The sequence below is a fragment of the Zootoca vivipara genome, chromosome 12, assembly GCF_963506605.1.
Source record: "Zootoca vivipara chromosome 12, rZooViv1.1, whole genome shotgun sequence".
Lineage (NCBI taxonomy): Eukaryota > Metazoa > Chordata > Lepidosauria > Squamata > Lacertidae > Zootoca > Zootoca vivipara.
The window spans coordinates 40479031-40496959 of NC_083287.1; the positions used below are offsets into that span (position 1 = coordinate 40479031).

Below are 17929 nucleotides of genomic sequence, written 5' to 3' on the forward strand. Positions count from 1 at the left end.
TGAAAAGATGTCACCATATAATTGCACATTCCAAACACAGGCACGGCTAGGGAAGAGGCCCCGATCTCTCTGGCCACTTGACGGCTAATAGTGGCATCCTCAGCCTCTCCTAGAAAGGCCAAGTTAAAGCCAATGGCATAGTCCTTTCCCACTCACCACCACCACCACCAAGCCTTGGGATATTAAAAAGCACTGCGAATTATTTATTTATAGCACCATCTATGTACTTGGCACTTTACAAAGAACAAGGATGACAGGACGCTGCCCCAAGGAGCTTACAATATAGACACAGGGAAGCAACAGAGAATTGGGGCGGGGGCAGGGGAGATTGAGGCATGGATAAGCAAGAGAGAGAGAGAGACACGATTCCTTCAATTACATATACTTTGGCTTAGATAAAATAGGATTGGCGAGATGAGGCAAAGTTTCCCCAGAGAACTTGAGTTTTGAGGTGCGACTTAAAAGGGATTAAGGTGGTCATGCAACAAGCAGTTCTGTGCATAAGGGGCAGGAAGGGAAAATGGATGAAGTCATTTCAGGCAGCAGGAAACCTTTAGGCATTGGTGGGTGGTAGAGCTAGATGAGGAAAACTCACAGGAAGGAACCTGTTGGGAAATAAGTACAGAGAGATAAGGAGGGGGCAAGGCCACAAGGTTTTCAAAGGGGATGGCAAGAAGCTTGTGCAAGATCTGTGTGTGTACAGGAAGTCAGGGAAGGGGTTTAAGGAAGTCACACGGTCAGAGTGATGAGAGGTGAGTAATTTTGGCAGCAAAGTGCAGGATGGATGTACGTGGACAAAGGTGAGACAACAAAAGTTTGGAGAGAAGACTGCAGTAGTTAAGGTGAGATATGACCAAGGACAGAGAAGAAAGTTATTAAGGGGGAAAGTGGCCGGATTTAGCAATGGACTGTTATCTCACATTCTGACAAATTCAAAGCTGTACTGTATTTGGAAATTATTTTTATCTGAAAACTTGTAAATATTTTCAAAACTCAATTGTAAACGCTTTTCCTTATAGAGTTTACACTTTAAGGGAAAAAACGGGTATTGACAGCAGTTATCGTGCAGGCTGAGCAATTCTATGGGTTTATTTATGGGTTGTGTGTGTGTGTGTGTGTGTGTGTGTGTGTGTGAGAGAGAGAGAGAGAGAGAGAGAGAGAGAGAGAGAGAGAGAGAGAGAGAGAGAGAGAGAGAGAGAGAGAGAGATCATCTGGCAGAGCACTGCAGTTGCACAGGAAAAGCAGCTTTCATTTCTTCTCTCATGGGCTGCAAAGGGAGGGAATTAACTATGCTAGTCCCAGGGCTGACAAGAATCTGGGGTGCTGCCTTTTTGGCCTACCTAGCTCAATATTGTCTACACTGACTGGGAGTGACTTTCTAATTTCAGGCAGCAGACATTACCAGCCCATATTAGAGACACTGGAGATTGAACCAGGAACATTCTGCATACAAATCAATGAGTTGTGACCCTTCATCAAACCTCACACAATTTTAGGCTGTTTCTCAGGTGCAATGGGGAAAGAAGAAGCTTTGGATCTTGCAGATCCTGATATGCCCCTCCATGCCTCTAGCTCACCCTCAGGATTTTTTTAATTTGCTTTATTTAATCATATCATCAATGCACACTTTGTTACAGTCAAGTACAAGGTACAGTAATAAGAAAGAAAAAAAGAAAAACATAACTTAAATATAACACACATGTATACGTATAAGCAATGATCACAGCATAACTTATTCCTGCACTTTAACTGACTCTTATAAACCTTGATTTCAACTCCAGTTCCACTCTTTTCCTGGTTTCCTATCTCATATCTTTTCAAACTGCATTTACTCTACTAAATTATTTTTATTACCATACTGTCCCACTTTGTCACGTCTACTGCTGAGCATTTTTTCAGTGTTACACTTATTTTCGTTATAGTATTTTTCCATATAATCTGTATATAACGTCCAGCCCTCTTTAATTTTTTATTGTCTCTTTCTTAATCTGTTTGTCATGCTCAGGCATAGGCAACCTTGGCTAACAAGGCCAGTGGTCAAGGATCATGAGAGTTGTAGTTCCAAAACATCTGGAGAGCCAAGGTTGCCTATGCCTGATCATGCTGGCAATTTCTATATAATCTAATATTTTAACGTTCCATTCTTCTCATGATGGTACTGCATCTGTTCTCCACTTTTCTGCTACCAAAGTTCGGGCAGCTGTGGTCGCATACATCCATAACATAGTGTGATATATATATATTTGTATTTCTGTTGTCATTATTCCGGGAAGGAAAGCTTCTGGGTTTTTAGGAAATGTTCTTTTAAACATTTTCTTAAGTTCGTTATATATCATCTACCAGAATTCTTTTATTAATCTGCAAGACCACCATGAACGATAAAATGTTCCAGTTGTTACCTTACATTTCCAACATAAGTCATGTTTAGATCTAAACATTTTAGCTAGCTTATCTGGAGTAAAGTACCACCTGTGGATCATTTTTAAACAGTTCTCATTTAGTGTGTAACTAGCAGTGAATTTTAAATTTGTTTCCCACAAATGTTCCCACAGGTTTAAATCAATATTATGACTCACAGCCTATGCCCATTTGATCATAGATGATTTTACAAATTCTTCTTTCGTTTCCCAATCAAGTAATACCCTATACATTTTAGATAATTTTTTAGCTCTGGATCTTAGGGTTGTTGTTTTTTCAAATTGTGGTGGTTTTTCTGCAAATTCCAATTTCTTGTTGTTGTTTAGTCGTTTAGTCGTGTCCAACTCTTCGTGACCCCCCATGGACCAGAGCACGCTCCAATTGCTTATCTACCTTAAATTTTGAATTGCTTTGATGATAATTTAACCAGTCCAATACAAATTCTTTGATCTCTTCAATTTTCCTCATTTTGGGCTCTCCTTCTGAAAAATCTAACAATTCATTATAGGTACCCCTGTTATCACTCATATTATTATTTTCCTTGTCTCAGCTTCTATTGGGGATAACCACCTTGCTGGTTATATTTGTACGTAGAAACCTGGCTCTTGCCTGTCCAGGAGGGTGGAAAAAATTCAGCATAGAATCGTGGAGTTGGAAAGGACCCTGAGGATCATCTAGTCAAACTCCCTGCAATGCAGGGATATGCACCTGTCCCATACAGGGATCAAACCTACAACCTTGGCATTATCAGCACCACGCTCTACCCAACTGAGCCGACCAGCCTCAGCAAAATGTAAAATTCCAGGTACACGGAGGCGAAAGGAAAATTGACCACAACAGTTTCTTTCACAATACATGTGTGTGTGAAAACATGTAGACCCTGCTCTTACATGAGCATTACACTGGTCACCCAATTACTGATCAGCCTGATGAGCTTTAAAATAAATGTTTTCCAATCCATATATGGTAAGCTGCATGGGGCAAAAATGTGTCTTCCTTAACATGACAGAAGAGACAACACCTGAGCAAAAGGTTTGGTCGGATGAATCCTTGCAGTAAATTTTTGTCATTTTGCTTCTGGATCCCTGGAGCAAGGGAGGAAAACTGCACCCTTGTACTTCTGTTTTTTCCTTACTGAAAACCTGGAGGGCCAGATTAGGGAAAAGTCTAAATGCCACTAGTGCAAAGGATGACTCCACAATTTTCAAGCCTCGTGTAATGCTCCCAGGTTGACTTTGCCAGAGCATATTCCTGTCGGTGGAATGCTCTGTGACACTCTGGCACACACCCTGCAACCAAAGCCATTTATTAGTGACTACCATCGACTGTGCAGAATAATTTGCTGCCTTGATTAGAGCCAAAATCTTGTGTTTTACTTGCATAGCTGCCAAGTTTTCCCTTTTCTCACGAGGAAGCCTATTCAGCATAAGGGAAAATCCCTTTAAAAAAGGGATAACTTGGCAGCTATGTTTACTTGTGCTGCAAAGAACTGAATTATCTCACTTTGAATATTTGCCTAGATAATGGTTATGCATAGCTTGTTAATGGATTATTTCAAAACTGTGGCTTCAACTATCTGTATTAATTTTACAATTTTAAGGAATTGCTATTGCTGAACATGAACAGGATATCTGTTCCGATGCAGTGCTGTTTTGAGTAGCAAGTACTTTTACAACTTCAGTGGCTCTTTCCAAAATATTTTGCCAGTGCTGCATTTCAGATGAGATTACTTCTGCCTTTCTGCTATCAAGGCTTACATTTATCTTATCAAGCACTTTCAAGATTCCAGATTATATGGCACCTCCTTGTCTTTTTTTTTTTAAAAAAATATATTTTATTAATTTTCCAATTAAAACCAATTATATCACATTCATTATTTCAAATTATACACATATATATATCAATCAAACCGAATGTTATGCCAAATCTTCTAAAGAATTTTTTATTTGGGTTCCCATGCTTCAAGAAATTGGGGATTCCTCGCAACCGTCCACTGCCGTCTTTTTTCTAAAGTTCAAATCGTCCTCCAAGTTCATAATAATCCAGATCTTCCCCTTACAGTCACATAGATGTTTTCCACTTTCAACCGATTGTTTCCCAGCTGCTGAGATAAATATCAAACGAGGTTTCACAAATGTTCTTTCTCCTGTGTGGGTTAATCAGTCCAGCCTCCCCATAAATCTTCTTAGTCTGGAGCTCCCTGTTGCGTCGAAGCAGCGCCATCTTAAAAAGCTCAAATCACTTTCGTTTTCTCTCATAGCCATGAAGATTAACGATCTTTATAAAATTTACAGCTTTTCCAGGCAGAAGACCCAAACATCAAACCATAAACTCTTGGTAAATTAATGGATCTCCTTGCCCTATAGCTGAACTTAGCTTCAGGTCGCTGCTCCAATTCATAGTGCGTCACAGCTCATAAATCCTCCGAACGCGTCCAGGACTCCTTCCGTCCGACTAGGGGGGGGGGGGCTTTTCTCATCGGCAACTCCACATCTTTAAAAAATATGCTCAGTAACAACAGTTTATAAAGTTCAACTCACACAGTCTTTTGCTTCTCTTTCACTCCAAACAAGCCAGGACATCGCGTCTGGGAAGGTACGAAGTAACTCATATGAAGAAAAATAAAACTCCATTCCCTTATCGCTCCGTCCCCATCAATCCTTCTTCCAGATGATATACAGCCTTTAACTCCTCTCCCTCAGCAGCATAGATTTCTCAGCAGTAAACAGCGCTTCTTCCCCTCCTTCTGAAGTATGTCCATAGATTTAAGCCTAATTATCTTCTTTAACCATGGAAATCCCCGCCATGCAGATTAGCGTCCGGGAGTCCTGGCCCTCGTAAGTGCTTTTCAGCCCAAGCTCCCCCCACTCCATAAACAGTCGGAGTGGGTCTGGGGGCATCGCGGGCCAGCGGCCCCTCTCCGTAACCCCCGGAGAGGGTAGGGGGTTGCCATTTACTCCCCTAGCAACCGCCAAATTCCTTACGAAGGTCAGAGCGGAAACCGGAACCCCAGATTATATGGCACCTCCTTGTCAGTGTTGAGTTGCCTATGTAAGATTAGCCGATCTTTTGCTCCAGACGAACCAAATTATGTAAATAATTAAAAGAATATGCAAAAGCAACCAGAACTGCGCATTTGTATTATTATTTGTACAGTATTATGATAATCATGGAAGTTTTTCATTCCTTTTCCTAAGGTAAAGGTAAAGGGACCCCTGACCATTAGGTCCAGTCGTGACCGACTCTGGGGTTGCGCGCTCATCTCGCATTATTGGCCGAGGGAGCCGGCGTATAGCTTCCAGGTCATGTGGCCAGCATGACAAAGCCGCTTCTGGCAAACCAGAGCAGCACATGGAAATGCCGTTTACCTTCCCGCTGTAGCGGTTCCTATTTATCTACTTGCACTTTGACGTGCTTTCAAACTGCTAGGTTGGCAGGAGCTGGGACCAAGCAATGGGAGCTCACCCCGCCACAGGGATTCGAACCGCCGACCTTCTGATCAGCAAGCCCTGGGCTCAGTGGTTTAACTACAGCGCCACCTGGGTCCTTTTCCTAATGATTGCCAAAATAAAAACCTTATTTTTCACAATTGTTGCACACTAGTCAATGTCTTCGCTGAGCTATTCACCATGACCCCAAGATAACTTTCCTGGATCATTCACTGCCAGATCAGACCCCAACTATATAATGTGAATTTCTTTTTTGCTTCAATGTGCATCACTTTACATTTTTGGAATTTTATTGCCCATTCACCCAGTTTTGAGAGGTTGTTTTGCAGCTCTTCACAATCATTTTGTTCTTCCCTTTTCTTTTCTTTTTCAGCACCCTGAATAATATGGTGTCATCTGAAAACTTGGCTACTCTATTTCTGAACAAGTTAAAAAGCACCAGTTCCAATACCTGTCCTTGAGTAGTGATGGGTGATTCTGCCAATTCTGGTTTCTCTGTGTTTCTCATTTTGCCAATCAAGTTCAGTTCTCTATCAGTTTGCAAGCTTTTCATTGGGTTTTTTATTTTTTAAAAAATCCTTTGAAAATTTAGTGCAAATTAATCCAAATATACATATTTCTCTATGCAGTTTTCCCTAACATACACATTTTTGCAGAGCAGTTTCCCCTAATATAATGTATTTTTATATGTTTATCATCACTTATGCATTTTTATACAGACTGCCCGAAACCTACCACCAATGTGGTTGGCTTTAAAAGAAGATTTCCCTGCCAGGGAAGAAGAGGTGAGTGAAGATCCACATCAGGAACAAGGAGGGAGAATAAAGATCTACATCAGGATCTGTTGCTTTGGTGGTTGCTGCCGCCTGAGGCGCTCGCCTCCCCTTGCCTCATGAGTGAGCCGCCCCTGGGAGGCAATATCCTTCTGAATACCAGTTGCTGGAAATCATACAAATGCTCTTGTGCTAGGGTGCTTCTTGATGCTTGGCATCTACCCTCTAGCCTTTTTAAAAAGTCCCGTAAGGCAATAATTATGCAAATCATCCTATGGTAACACCTAGGCTTAAGTACATGACAAGTAAATCCCTGCCAGTAATCTAGGGAGGAGGTGGAGGTAGCAATTAGACAAGCAGGTGAAAGTGTATTGTAGAACTGGAGGAGGAACGGCGCTCTAATGCACAGCTTTTTAAGCAGTACAACTGCTCTGTTATAATCCTCCTGAGGAACTGAACCTCATTCTCCTGTAGCCCAGATCAATGCAGGCTTACTCAGAAACAAGTCTTTTTTTTTTTTTACTTCAACAGGACAATTCACTTCAACTCATAAGTATGTGTTCAATTGCAGCAATGTGTTTAAGACACTTGTTGTTCTAGACCAGAAGTCCAATGCTTAGTTTCCCGCAGCAATCAGGCACGAAGGCAACAACCAGTCACTTCATCTCATGTTCAGAAGTATACTCCAAGGGGCTTCAATCATGTGTGATAAAGTTGTCCTATTGTGAATGCTTGTTGGGTCAGAAGTCTTCAGCAGATGTCCGCAATAGTCAAGCAGTTAATAATCTGGGACCTGGGATGGTGCCGCTTTTCATTTTGCTGGAAGCTGAGTGTAGATTACTTTGTAGAAATCAAATCAGATTATTTTTTGCTGGCAGCAGCCAATTTAAAGATTACACATCACTAGTGTTATGCCAAGCTGAAATGGTTGCAAGTTGTCATGGGGGACCAATAACAGCCCCTACCCACCAAAAAACTCTTTGAGAAGAACTTGTTACCAAGGTATCTTTGTCATTTTGAGTGAGGTTGTGTGATGCACACATGGCTTGGAGTTTTCTCTTCCTCGTGGACAGTGTGCACATTGAACAAGCATCTAGTATTTTGTTTTCTCTTTTGGCATTGTTTGTATGAAGAATATTCATATGTTTCTGATGAAAGATTAATTACAAAAAAGCACACTGCGTAGACAGGTGCATGTTGTTGCATATTTCCTAACATTAATGTTATTCTCATTTTCAACTCAAGATTCTGTATTCCACTAATGACTGGGTGTGAGATGGCATAGGCTGCACTGTGAGGTGGAAAGGAGGCATGCAGAATAGCCCCTCATACCTATCTCCATAATGCACTTTTTAAACATACAGTTTCTTATTTTTTTGCATTTAACTGTTCTGTAATGCAAGGCTGGCTTAAGGTGGTATATAAATATTTTAAATATATAAAGAAATTATTCAAAACCGTAGGCTACCTGTGCCTGTGCATGCTTACTCAGAAGTAAGCTGCACTTACATCAATGGGACTTGCTCCCAAATAAATGGCCATAGGACATTTGGAGATGTCCACCCAGTATTTGAAGATACTTGACCAATCATGTTAGGAGGCAATCATCTGATGGGTCAACTGAGCACCACTGCAATTCATGGATATTTTCCTGTTCATTATCAACTAATTGTATCAAATCTCAAGTCAGGTTGGCCATTCAGAACCTGTGATGTTCCCATATGTCTGCTTTCGCCTTCCTATTCACCTAAGCAGCTCTGGTTCCTCCTCACTTCCACTAACATTTTTATTAAGGGGAAGCACCTTTTCAGTGGTGGCTCCTTGCATACACAAGTTCGTCTCTTCTACCGAACTGCACCTGGCCCCAGTTTAGGCAGCTGGCAAGGAAACATGTTTTTTCTGCAGGTATTTGGAAGAGAGACCTGATCAGATGACAGAGTGTCAGACTAGGACCTAGGAGACCAGGATTCAAATTCCCACTCAGCCATGAAGTCACTGGGTGACCTCAGGCCAGTCACTGCCTCTCAGCCTAACCCACCTTGTGAGGTTGTTGTGGGAATTAAATGAGAGGGTGAACTATACATACACCACCTTCAGCACTTTGAAGAAAAAAGGTGGGGTTTACAAATGCAACCAACCAACCAACCAATATGCTGCTACTGGAGCTCTTAATAAATGGCCATTCAGTGCATTTTTATGAGTTGTGAATTTTAAAGATTGCATTACATTTTATAACCTTCTGTATTCTTTTCATCTTACTTCTCACTTTGTTGTAAATTGCCTTCTTGTCCCTTTCTTTTTCATAAGGGGCGGGCATGATGAATTGTCTAAAACTCAAAATAAATAAGTAAATAATCTACATTAAGCGAGCTAACAGTTCAAACAGAAGCCCTGGGAAGGCGTGTGTCGACAGTAAAGCCGACCGTGCGTGTCCCCCACAATTCAGCAATCCACCAGCAAGTGCATATCCCACACTCCTGAACTTAAAATGCTTACCAAGCTCTACCGGTAAAGCCAGGACACAACAACTTATCAACAACTTATCACACACACACACACACACACACACACACACACACGAAAACGTCATACGCACAACAACACCGTAGGAACGAAACGTGTAAACAACAAATCCACACTTCACCTCCCTCCTCTCTATCTCTCTGCAAGCCTTCTCCTTGCTTCCCTTTAATTCGTTTTGGGCTGATACGGATGCGCGTGTGCTTGTGCCGTACTGATATAAAGCGACAACAAATTGCAATGCGTGATAATGAGGATAATAATAACAACAGCGCGGCTAGTGGCGCCTCCTCGCCCGGCTACAGCACTAGGGGCTCACGCGCGCTCGCCCGGCTCCATTGCGCCGGAGGGCACCGCTCTCGCTCTCTATCTGTGTCGTCCTCTGGGCCCTCCCCTTAGACACCCCACATCAAGAGGCACTTTCCCTCTCTCTCTCTCCCCAAATCCTCCTCCTCCCTCTTGCGATCCCATTCCCCGGTCCTCCTCCTGACGCCCCCTCCGCACCCCGTGCGCCACACACGGGTACCTGCGTCGCGCCCAAGCGGAGCGAAGAAGAAACTTTTCCCTCCTGCCGGTTCAAACGTGCTGCCGTAAAGCGGCCGTCTCCCCTGGCAACAAGGTTCCGGCGGCCGAGCACTAGGTGTAGGAAGGTGATGTAAAAAAGTAAAAAAAAAAGGACATATACACACGCGCGCACACGCACACACACAGAGACACACATACACCAAACCACCCAGTGTCGTAAACCAGGTCCGGGCGGGGGTTGAGGGGGGGGGGAGAGCGGCGAGGGGGAGGGGGGAAGGGAGGGGGGAGGAGGTGACTGGAGCATTTAGACACAAGCGAGAGGATCATGGCGGATGGCCCCAGGTGTAAGCGCAGGAAGCAGGCGAACCCGAGGCGCAATAACGGTCAGTCAGCTCCGCCGGGCAGCGGCCCGCGCCGCGCCGGGGACGCTCAGGGGGGACCGGGCCGGGGGTCGGGCGGAGTGAAACGGGGGGTGGGGGAGGAGGAAGAAGAAGAGGAAAGAAGACAGAGAGAAGCAGATCCGAGAAGTAGAAAGTAATTTCCCGGGAGCTCCTCGCCGGGAGCCCGGCTCGCCCTGCACCGTTAGATCCGCTACCTGCCTGACTGCCTGCCTCCCTCCCCGCCACCGCCGCCGGGCTGCCTCCTTCTCCGCCTAGCGGTGCCTCCTCCACTCGAGCCTCCTTCGCCGGCGAGGAGCAGCCCTGCCCGGGGACCGTTACACGCCGCCCGCTGCCTCTTTCTCTCCCCCGTGTCCCACCCTTCATTTTGCCCGGCCGCCGCCCGTCCCCGGCTTCTTTCCCTCAGGGGGAGAGAGCGAAGCAGAGCGGGGGGTATTTCTTTTTTTCTCTAGTCTCTCGGGTCCCTTCTCTTGCGGGGGGAGAGAGAGGAGGCCGCGCCTTCGACCTTATAACGGGCCCCCCCTCACCTCAACTTGGAAACTTATTACCTGAGCTGAGGCGGGTCTCGCCGGCCTCCGAGGAGAAGGGGCGCCCCCGCCGACCCCGCTCCCCAAACTTTTTGTTTCGGGGGGGGGACTTTGCTATTGCGGAGGGAGGGGGGTCACTTCCCTCCTCTCTCTCCTCCCCTCGCGCTGGGGAAAGTCCCCGATGGAAGCGCGCCGCTCCCCCCCCCCGCAGCCTCCCACCTCCAGTTTTCGCGATCCCCCCATAGTTGTTTGTTGTTGTTTTGGGATGGTGGGGGTGGATGGTGCGCTTAGGCTCATAGTTCTGATGGGAAAGGGAGGTGGGGGGAGGAGAGAGACCCAGAGAGAACTGCGTGTAACTCCCGAACTACCTGCTTGCCAGACACGCAACAAAAACGTCGAAGACAGGATGACTGTAATGGGGACTTCGTTCTCTGGCGTGTGGCGTGTTTTGGCCCCGGCTGGGGAAGAAGCGGGGGGAAAGCGGGATGCGAGGGGAAGCACTGTTGCTTGCTGCAGTGTGTATTGATTTTCTTTTTTTCCCCTTTTTTACAAGGGAAACGAACCACATGCGCACCCCTGAGATTGCCCTGGAAAGGGACCCCCTCCTTTTCTCTGCCCCTCCTCCCCTGCCTTCTATGTATTGCTCCCCCCTCTTCTCGCTCCCCACCCCGTTACTTTCGCCTCCGCCTCTTTTAGTGCCTGCAGTGCATGTTGATTTATCTCCGTAGCCATTGAACATATTGTTTCTCCTCCCACACCCCGGCCAACCTCCAGATCTTGGCAGAAGTGTTGGAAGTGTTTCTGTGAGGTTGGGTGGGTGTTTTTTCTTCTTCTCCCCCTCTCCAATTGTCCCCTCCTTTATCAACGTGATTGGGGTGAGCGGGGGGGGGGGTAGAAAAAGGAAGGCTTTCTTTCTGTGTGGGTTGGGGAGGGGACGTGAATCAGCCAAGTTTCTCTTTCTCGCCCTCTTCTTGGATTTCGAGGTACCTGTTTGTATCATAATCATAATAATGGGTGGTAACGGTTTGTCCGCTGCGCCCCCTCCCCGCCTTTCTTCGCTCGCTAGGAACAACTGTTACAGCCTATATAAGGAATGACGCTTACTTTTCAGATTTAAGGGCTCCCCCCCTTTTATGCATACGTATTACTTGGAAATGAGTTGAAACCTGCGTTGAAAAGTGGGGGAATAAATACTCAAAACTTATGTTGTTGGATTTTTCTTCTTACGTATTCTATTAAAAAATAATAATAACGGGAAAACTGATGACTTCTTAGGATGTAAAACGGGAGGTTTTGTAACCTTTCTTGGCAGTTTTTTTTAAAGCTTTCGTTTGGCATTTCCTGTATACGGTTATGGATTGGAAGGGTTCTAGTGGTTGGTCCGAGATCATGACGTTTTGGACAGGATTTTTTTTTAATATCTCCGAGAAGGAATTAATGTTTCCCCGGGTGAGAGGGCGCTACGACTTCTGATACTTAACGTGAAACACGCACATAAACATTGGCCTTCTAATCGACTAACTAGTTGATCTGGTGGTTCTGAACTAGTAGCTTCCTGCTCTGTATGGGGTGGGTTTATTTATAGCAAGTATCAGGATGTATACGGGATATTATAATGCTAATTTCCTGTTTTAGAGCATGCATTTGTGTGGTCTGTTTAATATTGAGGCAATATTAAAGGTAAGTTTGCAAAGTGCTCCTCTCTCCTTCCCTTATTTAAAATGTTAATGATAGAGAAAGGGGGCTTTTCTTGTTGCTGACGACATGTGTGTGACATGGGAGTCTGAACCACCCAGTCTCCGGGCAGGAGCTGTAAACATGTTTACCTGAGCAAGGAAGAAAATGGATTTTCTCTTAAAGATACTCTTAATTGGAATATTATACTTGTAAAGCATATTAGTAGATGCCTTGAGAGACTGCCTGAAAACCTTCCTTTTGAAATCAACCAGGGAAGAGGGGGAAGAGGGATTTTTACGGCTGCAGCAAATGGCAACTTGTGCAGGTAGGAAAAAAATGGTGTGTGAGGTTTCTCTAGCATGCATGTCAGCCCTCCTGACTGCTGCTCTTGTTCTCAAGGGAGATATTTATTTACCATGCTTGCTGTCAGTGTTGTTCCTTTGTGCTTAATATTAGAAAAATAGATTTGAGGCTGTTTAGCACAAACCATTTCGTCTGCAGCATGCATGACTCGTAGAAAACAAAAGGTGCGTGGGATATAATGCTATTCCAGGTATCTTTTCATTTTTCATTATTTCAGCTAAAATCATCACCCCAGTGTTTTCAGGTTCTGGAGGAAAGCCTTTGATTTATTATTGAGTGGTTCTGATTATACTATAATCTTTTAACACATAAAGAATAACTTGAACTGCTCTACATTAACCATCACTGGGTAGGCAAGATAATAGATGCCGGATAATAGAGATTTCTCAGCAGTAGGTTCCTGTTTGACTTGCAAATGTTTACCGATCAGAATTGCCAGGGAAAGTTAACCCTTAAACCTTTCCCACCAATGGACAATTGAAATTATTTCTATATCAAATCTCTTCCATGAAGATGCTGTTGATTTCATGCCTTTCAAAGATAGGTACATGTCTTCCTGATAATCCTGTGTAATATTTTTCCAGTCTTAAGGAGGACAGATTATGATAAACTGATTTCCAGCAATGTGATTTTTACTTAGTTGTAACACCAAATTGAGTACCACTGCTGTCTTAATGGAGTAGTGTACACCTTTTTAAAATGGTATAATTTTTTTAAGGACTTCCTTTTTGATTCCACTGCATTTGGCTCTTATTAAACTATACATTGATCCAACTACATTTTCTTTTCCCCCTCCTCCCTTAACAGTATAAAGGTGTATTATCTTTGTGCGCCAATATAGGTATACCTGAGGTATGTGCCATTTTTAATCTCTAAATGTAATCACTGCACTGCCCTCTTATTTGACAGTTTCAGTATTTGAATTCCAAGTTGTGTGGACTTAAACATGAATATTTGGCGCTAGAAATCTGAACTGAAGTCAGAAAATCTGCTCAAACGGAACAGTTTTTTTGTTTGTTTTTTTGCACAGGAGCTGTCATGTCTAGTCTAGGCAAATACAGAAACGTCATCCGAGCCAATGCAAATAAATCTATTATTTTCATATAAAAGTGTCCTGAACTATTTAGTGGTCTGTCAGTGCTAAATTGCATAGTTTTGCTTCTGCTCTCTGTTGTGTTTTTGAAGTTTGCAAATAAAGAGATCTATTCAAATCACTTCATTAATCTAAAATGGTGACTGGTTGTTACACTTAAATGGTACAGTTTAGTTTGTACTTGCTTAATTTTAGGTATTTATTTCTCAGCTTTCTATGTCTTAGGTCCTCAAGGTGGACTTAGTACATGTTTGAATAAAGTTGTTTGCTGTGTCATTGGGCTGTCCTAAGAACTGCCTGATGTCTACTCAGGTTCTGGCTGCCTTGGCCTTAAAGGTGAGGCAAAGAGCAACCAATTTGCAGATGAACCTACCTCCCCAACCAAATCTTAGGAGCATATGATGTAACAATGGCTAGGTCAATTGTGGTTTGCCACAGAGTTCTTCATGGCCATGGCTGGCTTTGTCTGGCTTTTATTTTACTTGTAATATTCTTAAATACTTTCCCACAATACCAGGTATGTAATATGGTCCTTTGGATTGTTCAAAGTACTTTATTTCCATTCTTTCATGTATAACACCTGTGTAAGATACTATCCCCATTTTGCAAGTTGGGTTGGGGCTGAGAGTAACAGCTCAGATGTTATGTTTCGGGGGGAAACATTAAGGAGTGAGACATGGAAATGTATAAAGATATACCTGGTGAGGAGAAGATAAGTTTTTCTCAATATCTCATAATATTAGAATCTAGAATCGTCCAGTGAAGCTGAATGGTGAGAGATTCAGTTTAAATGAAAGGGATGTACCAGTTCACACAACACATACAGTGGAACCTCTACTTACAATCATAATCCGTCCCGGAGGTCCTGTCATAACTAGAAATGTACATAAGTAGAGACACACTTTTCCATAGAACATAATGGAAAAATGAATTGATCTGTTCTAGACAATGAAAAACACCCCCTAAAACAGCAATTTAAGATGGAATTTACTGTCTAACGAGACCATAGATCCATAAAATGAAGGCAATAATCAATGTACTGTACTATAAAATAAATAAGACAGTATTGTAGATGAAAAAAATTAGCATTTTTTTTCTTGCATGCACTGAGGGTGGGTGGGCTTACCTGGATACAAGCTGGGGGTGGGGCAAGGGTCAGTAAAGAGCTGATTCACTTCGGTCAGGGTCACACTTTTTTTTTGCCAGGCCAGGTTCTTCTCTGGACTTCCTCAGGTTAGTTCCTCAGCGGAGTTTGGGGCTACAGTGCGCCCTGCTGTGCCTCTTGCTGGCAGCACCTCTTCCACGGCTTCGGGGGCGGGATGGGCGCCCTCTCCCTAGCAGCAGAGGCCTCAGCACTGCTCTGCAGCTGGCGGAGTGAGCTCCAGCAAACTGGAGGCCTCTCCCTGGGCGAGCTCCGGGCTGCTGGCAATGCGTCTGTTCGTATCTAGAAGAAAGTTCATAAGTCAAAGCACCTACTGAAGGTCACAGGTAGGTAGCTGTGTTGGTCTGCCATAGTCAAAACAAAATAAAAAAATTCCTTCCAGTAGCACCTTAGAGACCAACTAAGTTTGTCATTGGTATGAGCTTTCATGTGCCTGCAATTGGTATGCAAACTTTCGTGTGCATACCAATGACAAACTTAGTTGGTCTCTAAGGTGCTACTGGAAGGAATTTTTTTAAATTTTGTTTAGACTACTGAAGGTCGTAACTGGAATCGTACGTAAGTAGAGCCGTACGTAAGTTGAGGTTCCACTGTAGTTAAATAATGGAATTCCCTACTGTGTACGATAAGGCTACCAGTGGCTACTTGTTGTGATGGCTATGTACTACCTCCAGCTGAGTACCAGTGACAGGAGAAGGCCTGTCTGTGTCCTGCCCATTGTCCTGCTGTGTTGCTTGTAGACTTCCCATAGACATATTGTTTGCCACTATGGAAAATGGGATACTGGACTAGATCTCATCCAGCAGACCTGCTCTTGTGTTCTAGTGAGCTAATGGCTATGGTGAGATTTGGACTTCCTGCTGCACGCTTCTAGTTGCTACACTATATGAACCCCTACAATGATACTGGTATTTTTTCCAGAGTGTTCAGAAAGTGTCAGCAGTAAAACTGTCATTATAGGCTTTTGTTTGGTCACATACAACTTGGCTGCATTCCGAGATAACCCTGAACCATGATTTAGCATTATGAGAACAAACCTCAGGCTTTCATGCTTCCTTCTCCCCTCTCCTCTAGGGTGTCTATGAGAGGGAAAGCAAAAACTTCCATATTGCAGTGTAATGCACTATCCGAAGCATAGAGTGTGGTTACTCTTAACTATAGCTAATTGACACAAGTCAGCTTCAAACCTTAGTTTATGAAGCTGTCTTGTTTCACCTAACCGTAGTTAAGATTAACCACAGCTTCTCCAGGTATGGATAACATGGCAGCATATGAACAATTTAAACCAGAAGCAAAAGCTTCTGGACTTGTGACTGTAGTGTGTTGGGGACAATGCAAACCCAAGGGTAGCTCAGCAACAAAATGCTAAATATTATTTAAGGCAGGGCTGCTAACCTCCAGATGTTTTTGGACTCTAGCTCTCATCTGCTTCAGCAAGCATAGCCAGGAGCTATTTGAAAATCTAAATACCCATTTCACTGAATAAAAGCTGGCAATGCTCAGAAGCACCCTGCCTCCCAAACAGGTAAAGATCTACACATGCTCCAGAACAAACAAAACACGTAGAAAAGCAGGCAACTCTCTCCCAAAACAACCAAGCCCCAAATGGGGGAAAAACTTATACATTGGAATGGAAAGGGGCCTTGGTGGGCATCAAGCAGATGTCCAAGAGTGTCATGGTGTACATGGGTGCTGTTTGGGGGGTCCTAGTTGTACCTGTTAAAATATTTTATGCTGCATTTTCTCACTGGCCTTGGGCAAATTATCACAACCTTGGATTCCCTATATGAAAGTAAGATGACTAGGGCAAATGCATTTATCGCTGTGTGTAGTGCAAATCCCATATCTGCCAATGTTTTTTTATCTGACCTTTCTGCAGCTAGTAACAGAAATGAGATAACAAGAATATACCGTATTAATAGCCGAGCCCATAGCACTCTGCTGATTTATTAAAAAAACAAACAAACTGTAAGCCACCCAACAGAGCAACTATGATTTCAGCAGCAATAAATATGCCAAATGGCAGCCATAAATGCTCACTGAAACAGTGATGTCTTGCCCTGTACCTAAAAACAGAAAGGGTGGGTGACAAGCAACCCTGCCAAGGCAGCCTGTTTCAAAGCTCTGGTAGGCCGTCTCCAGCATCCCCATCTGCAGCACTGCCAATGGAGCAGAGCCCCAACCATGGAGCTTAATGTATGGGTGAGCTCATATGGGCAAATGCATCCTTCAGATACTCTGGTCTCAAACAATTAGGACCTAAAAGGGAGAAACCATAACTAATTGAATCCCAAGTAAATGTGCATAATGTGTTGGGTGTTTTGATATACTGTAGTAATAATCAACTGTTGAATGAGATAAGGATGGCTCGCTCTGGCCAAAAGTCTAAACTTTTGCTTTGTGGATGACTCTCCCCCTGCCACATCCTTCCGTCAGCTTTGTCTGCCCCCCACTCCCATGTAGATGCACTTGAGCTGCAGGTTCCCCACCCCTGCTCGCGACATAAAAGTTGCTATAGTTATCCTCTGAATCATAAATTACTATTCCCCTAGGGTTTGAACTGTATCGCCAACAGGTGACTCTTCTGGGTAATGATTGTTTTTAAAAAGAAAATTGCACTACTGTAATGCATTAGCTCTCTGCAGAATGCAAATATTTAACTGTTACACAGCGTCATACATTCAACATTGATGTACGCTCATAACTAGTAAACAATGGGACAATTTAGCAGATAGTTACGTTTATATATAGTCCACTGTAAAAATACTCTTAATAAATGCATTAAGCAAATAATTGCTTGTTGGCAGGTGAGTGCTGCTTGACATCCATTTTTGTTGTTATTTTCTTGTGCATCTTTTTTCATAAATGTTGTGAAAAACATGATACCTGTGGTAACTTGGAAATCTCAAGCATAGTAAATATATCCACATAGCAAGCTAGTCAACAGTTTCCATGGAAATACTATCCTAAAGTTTTAGATCGTGATGAAACACTTTTGTAATTAAGGTTTTTGATTTAAGTTGG

The 17929-nt window shown here is 43.5% G+C and overlaps 1 protein-coding gene and 1 long non-coding RNA gene across 7 annotated transcripts in view; one reads left to right on the top strand and one right to left on the bottom strand.

Annotated features, from left to right (window-relative positions):
• LOC118092370 (uncharacterized) overlaps positions 1-10820 on the bottom strand; it is a 214661-nt gene extending 203841 nt beyond the window's left edge. For 2 of the 3 annotated variants that reach the window (XR_004693508.2, XR_004693507.2), the window contains exon 1: positions 9687-9904. This is a non-coding gene — a long non-coding RNA (uncharacterized LOC118092370). Of the gene's footprint in view, positions 1-9686; positions 9905-10631 lie in introns of those variants that run through there. The other variant, XR_009558420.1, reaches the window with a different exon arrangement.
• The window catches only part of ZEB1 (zinc finger E-box binding homeobox 1), a 121340-nt gene that overhangs the window by 33222 nt on the left and 70189 nt on the right, over positions 1-17929 (top strand). The window contains exon 1 of one of the 4 annotated variants that reach the window (XM_035130361.2): positions 9982-10068. The exons of 1 other annotated variant lie outside the window; for it this stretch is intronic. In XM_035130361.2, coding sequence (XP_034986252.1) covers positions 10011-10068 — 58 coding nt within the window. In that variant the 5' untranslated portion in view covers positions 9982-10010. Of the gene's footprint in view, positions 1-9981; positions 10069-11358; positions 11424-12297; positions 12613-17929 lie in introns of those variants that run through there. 2 more of the 4 variants (XM_060280880.1, XM_035130362.2) reach the window with 2 other exon arrangements.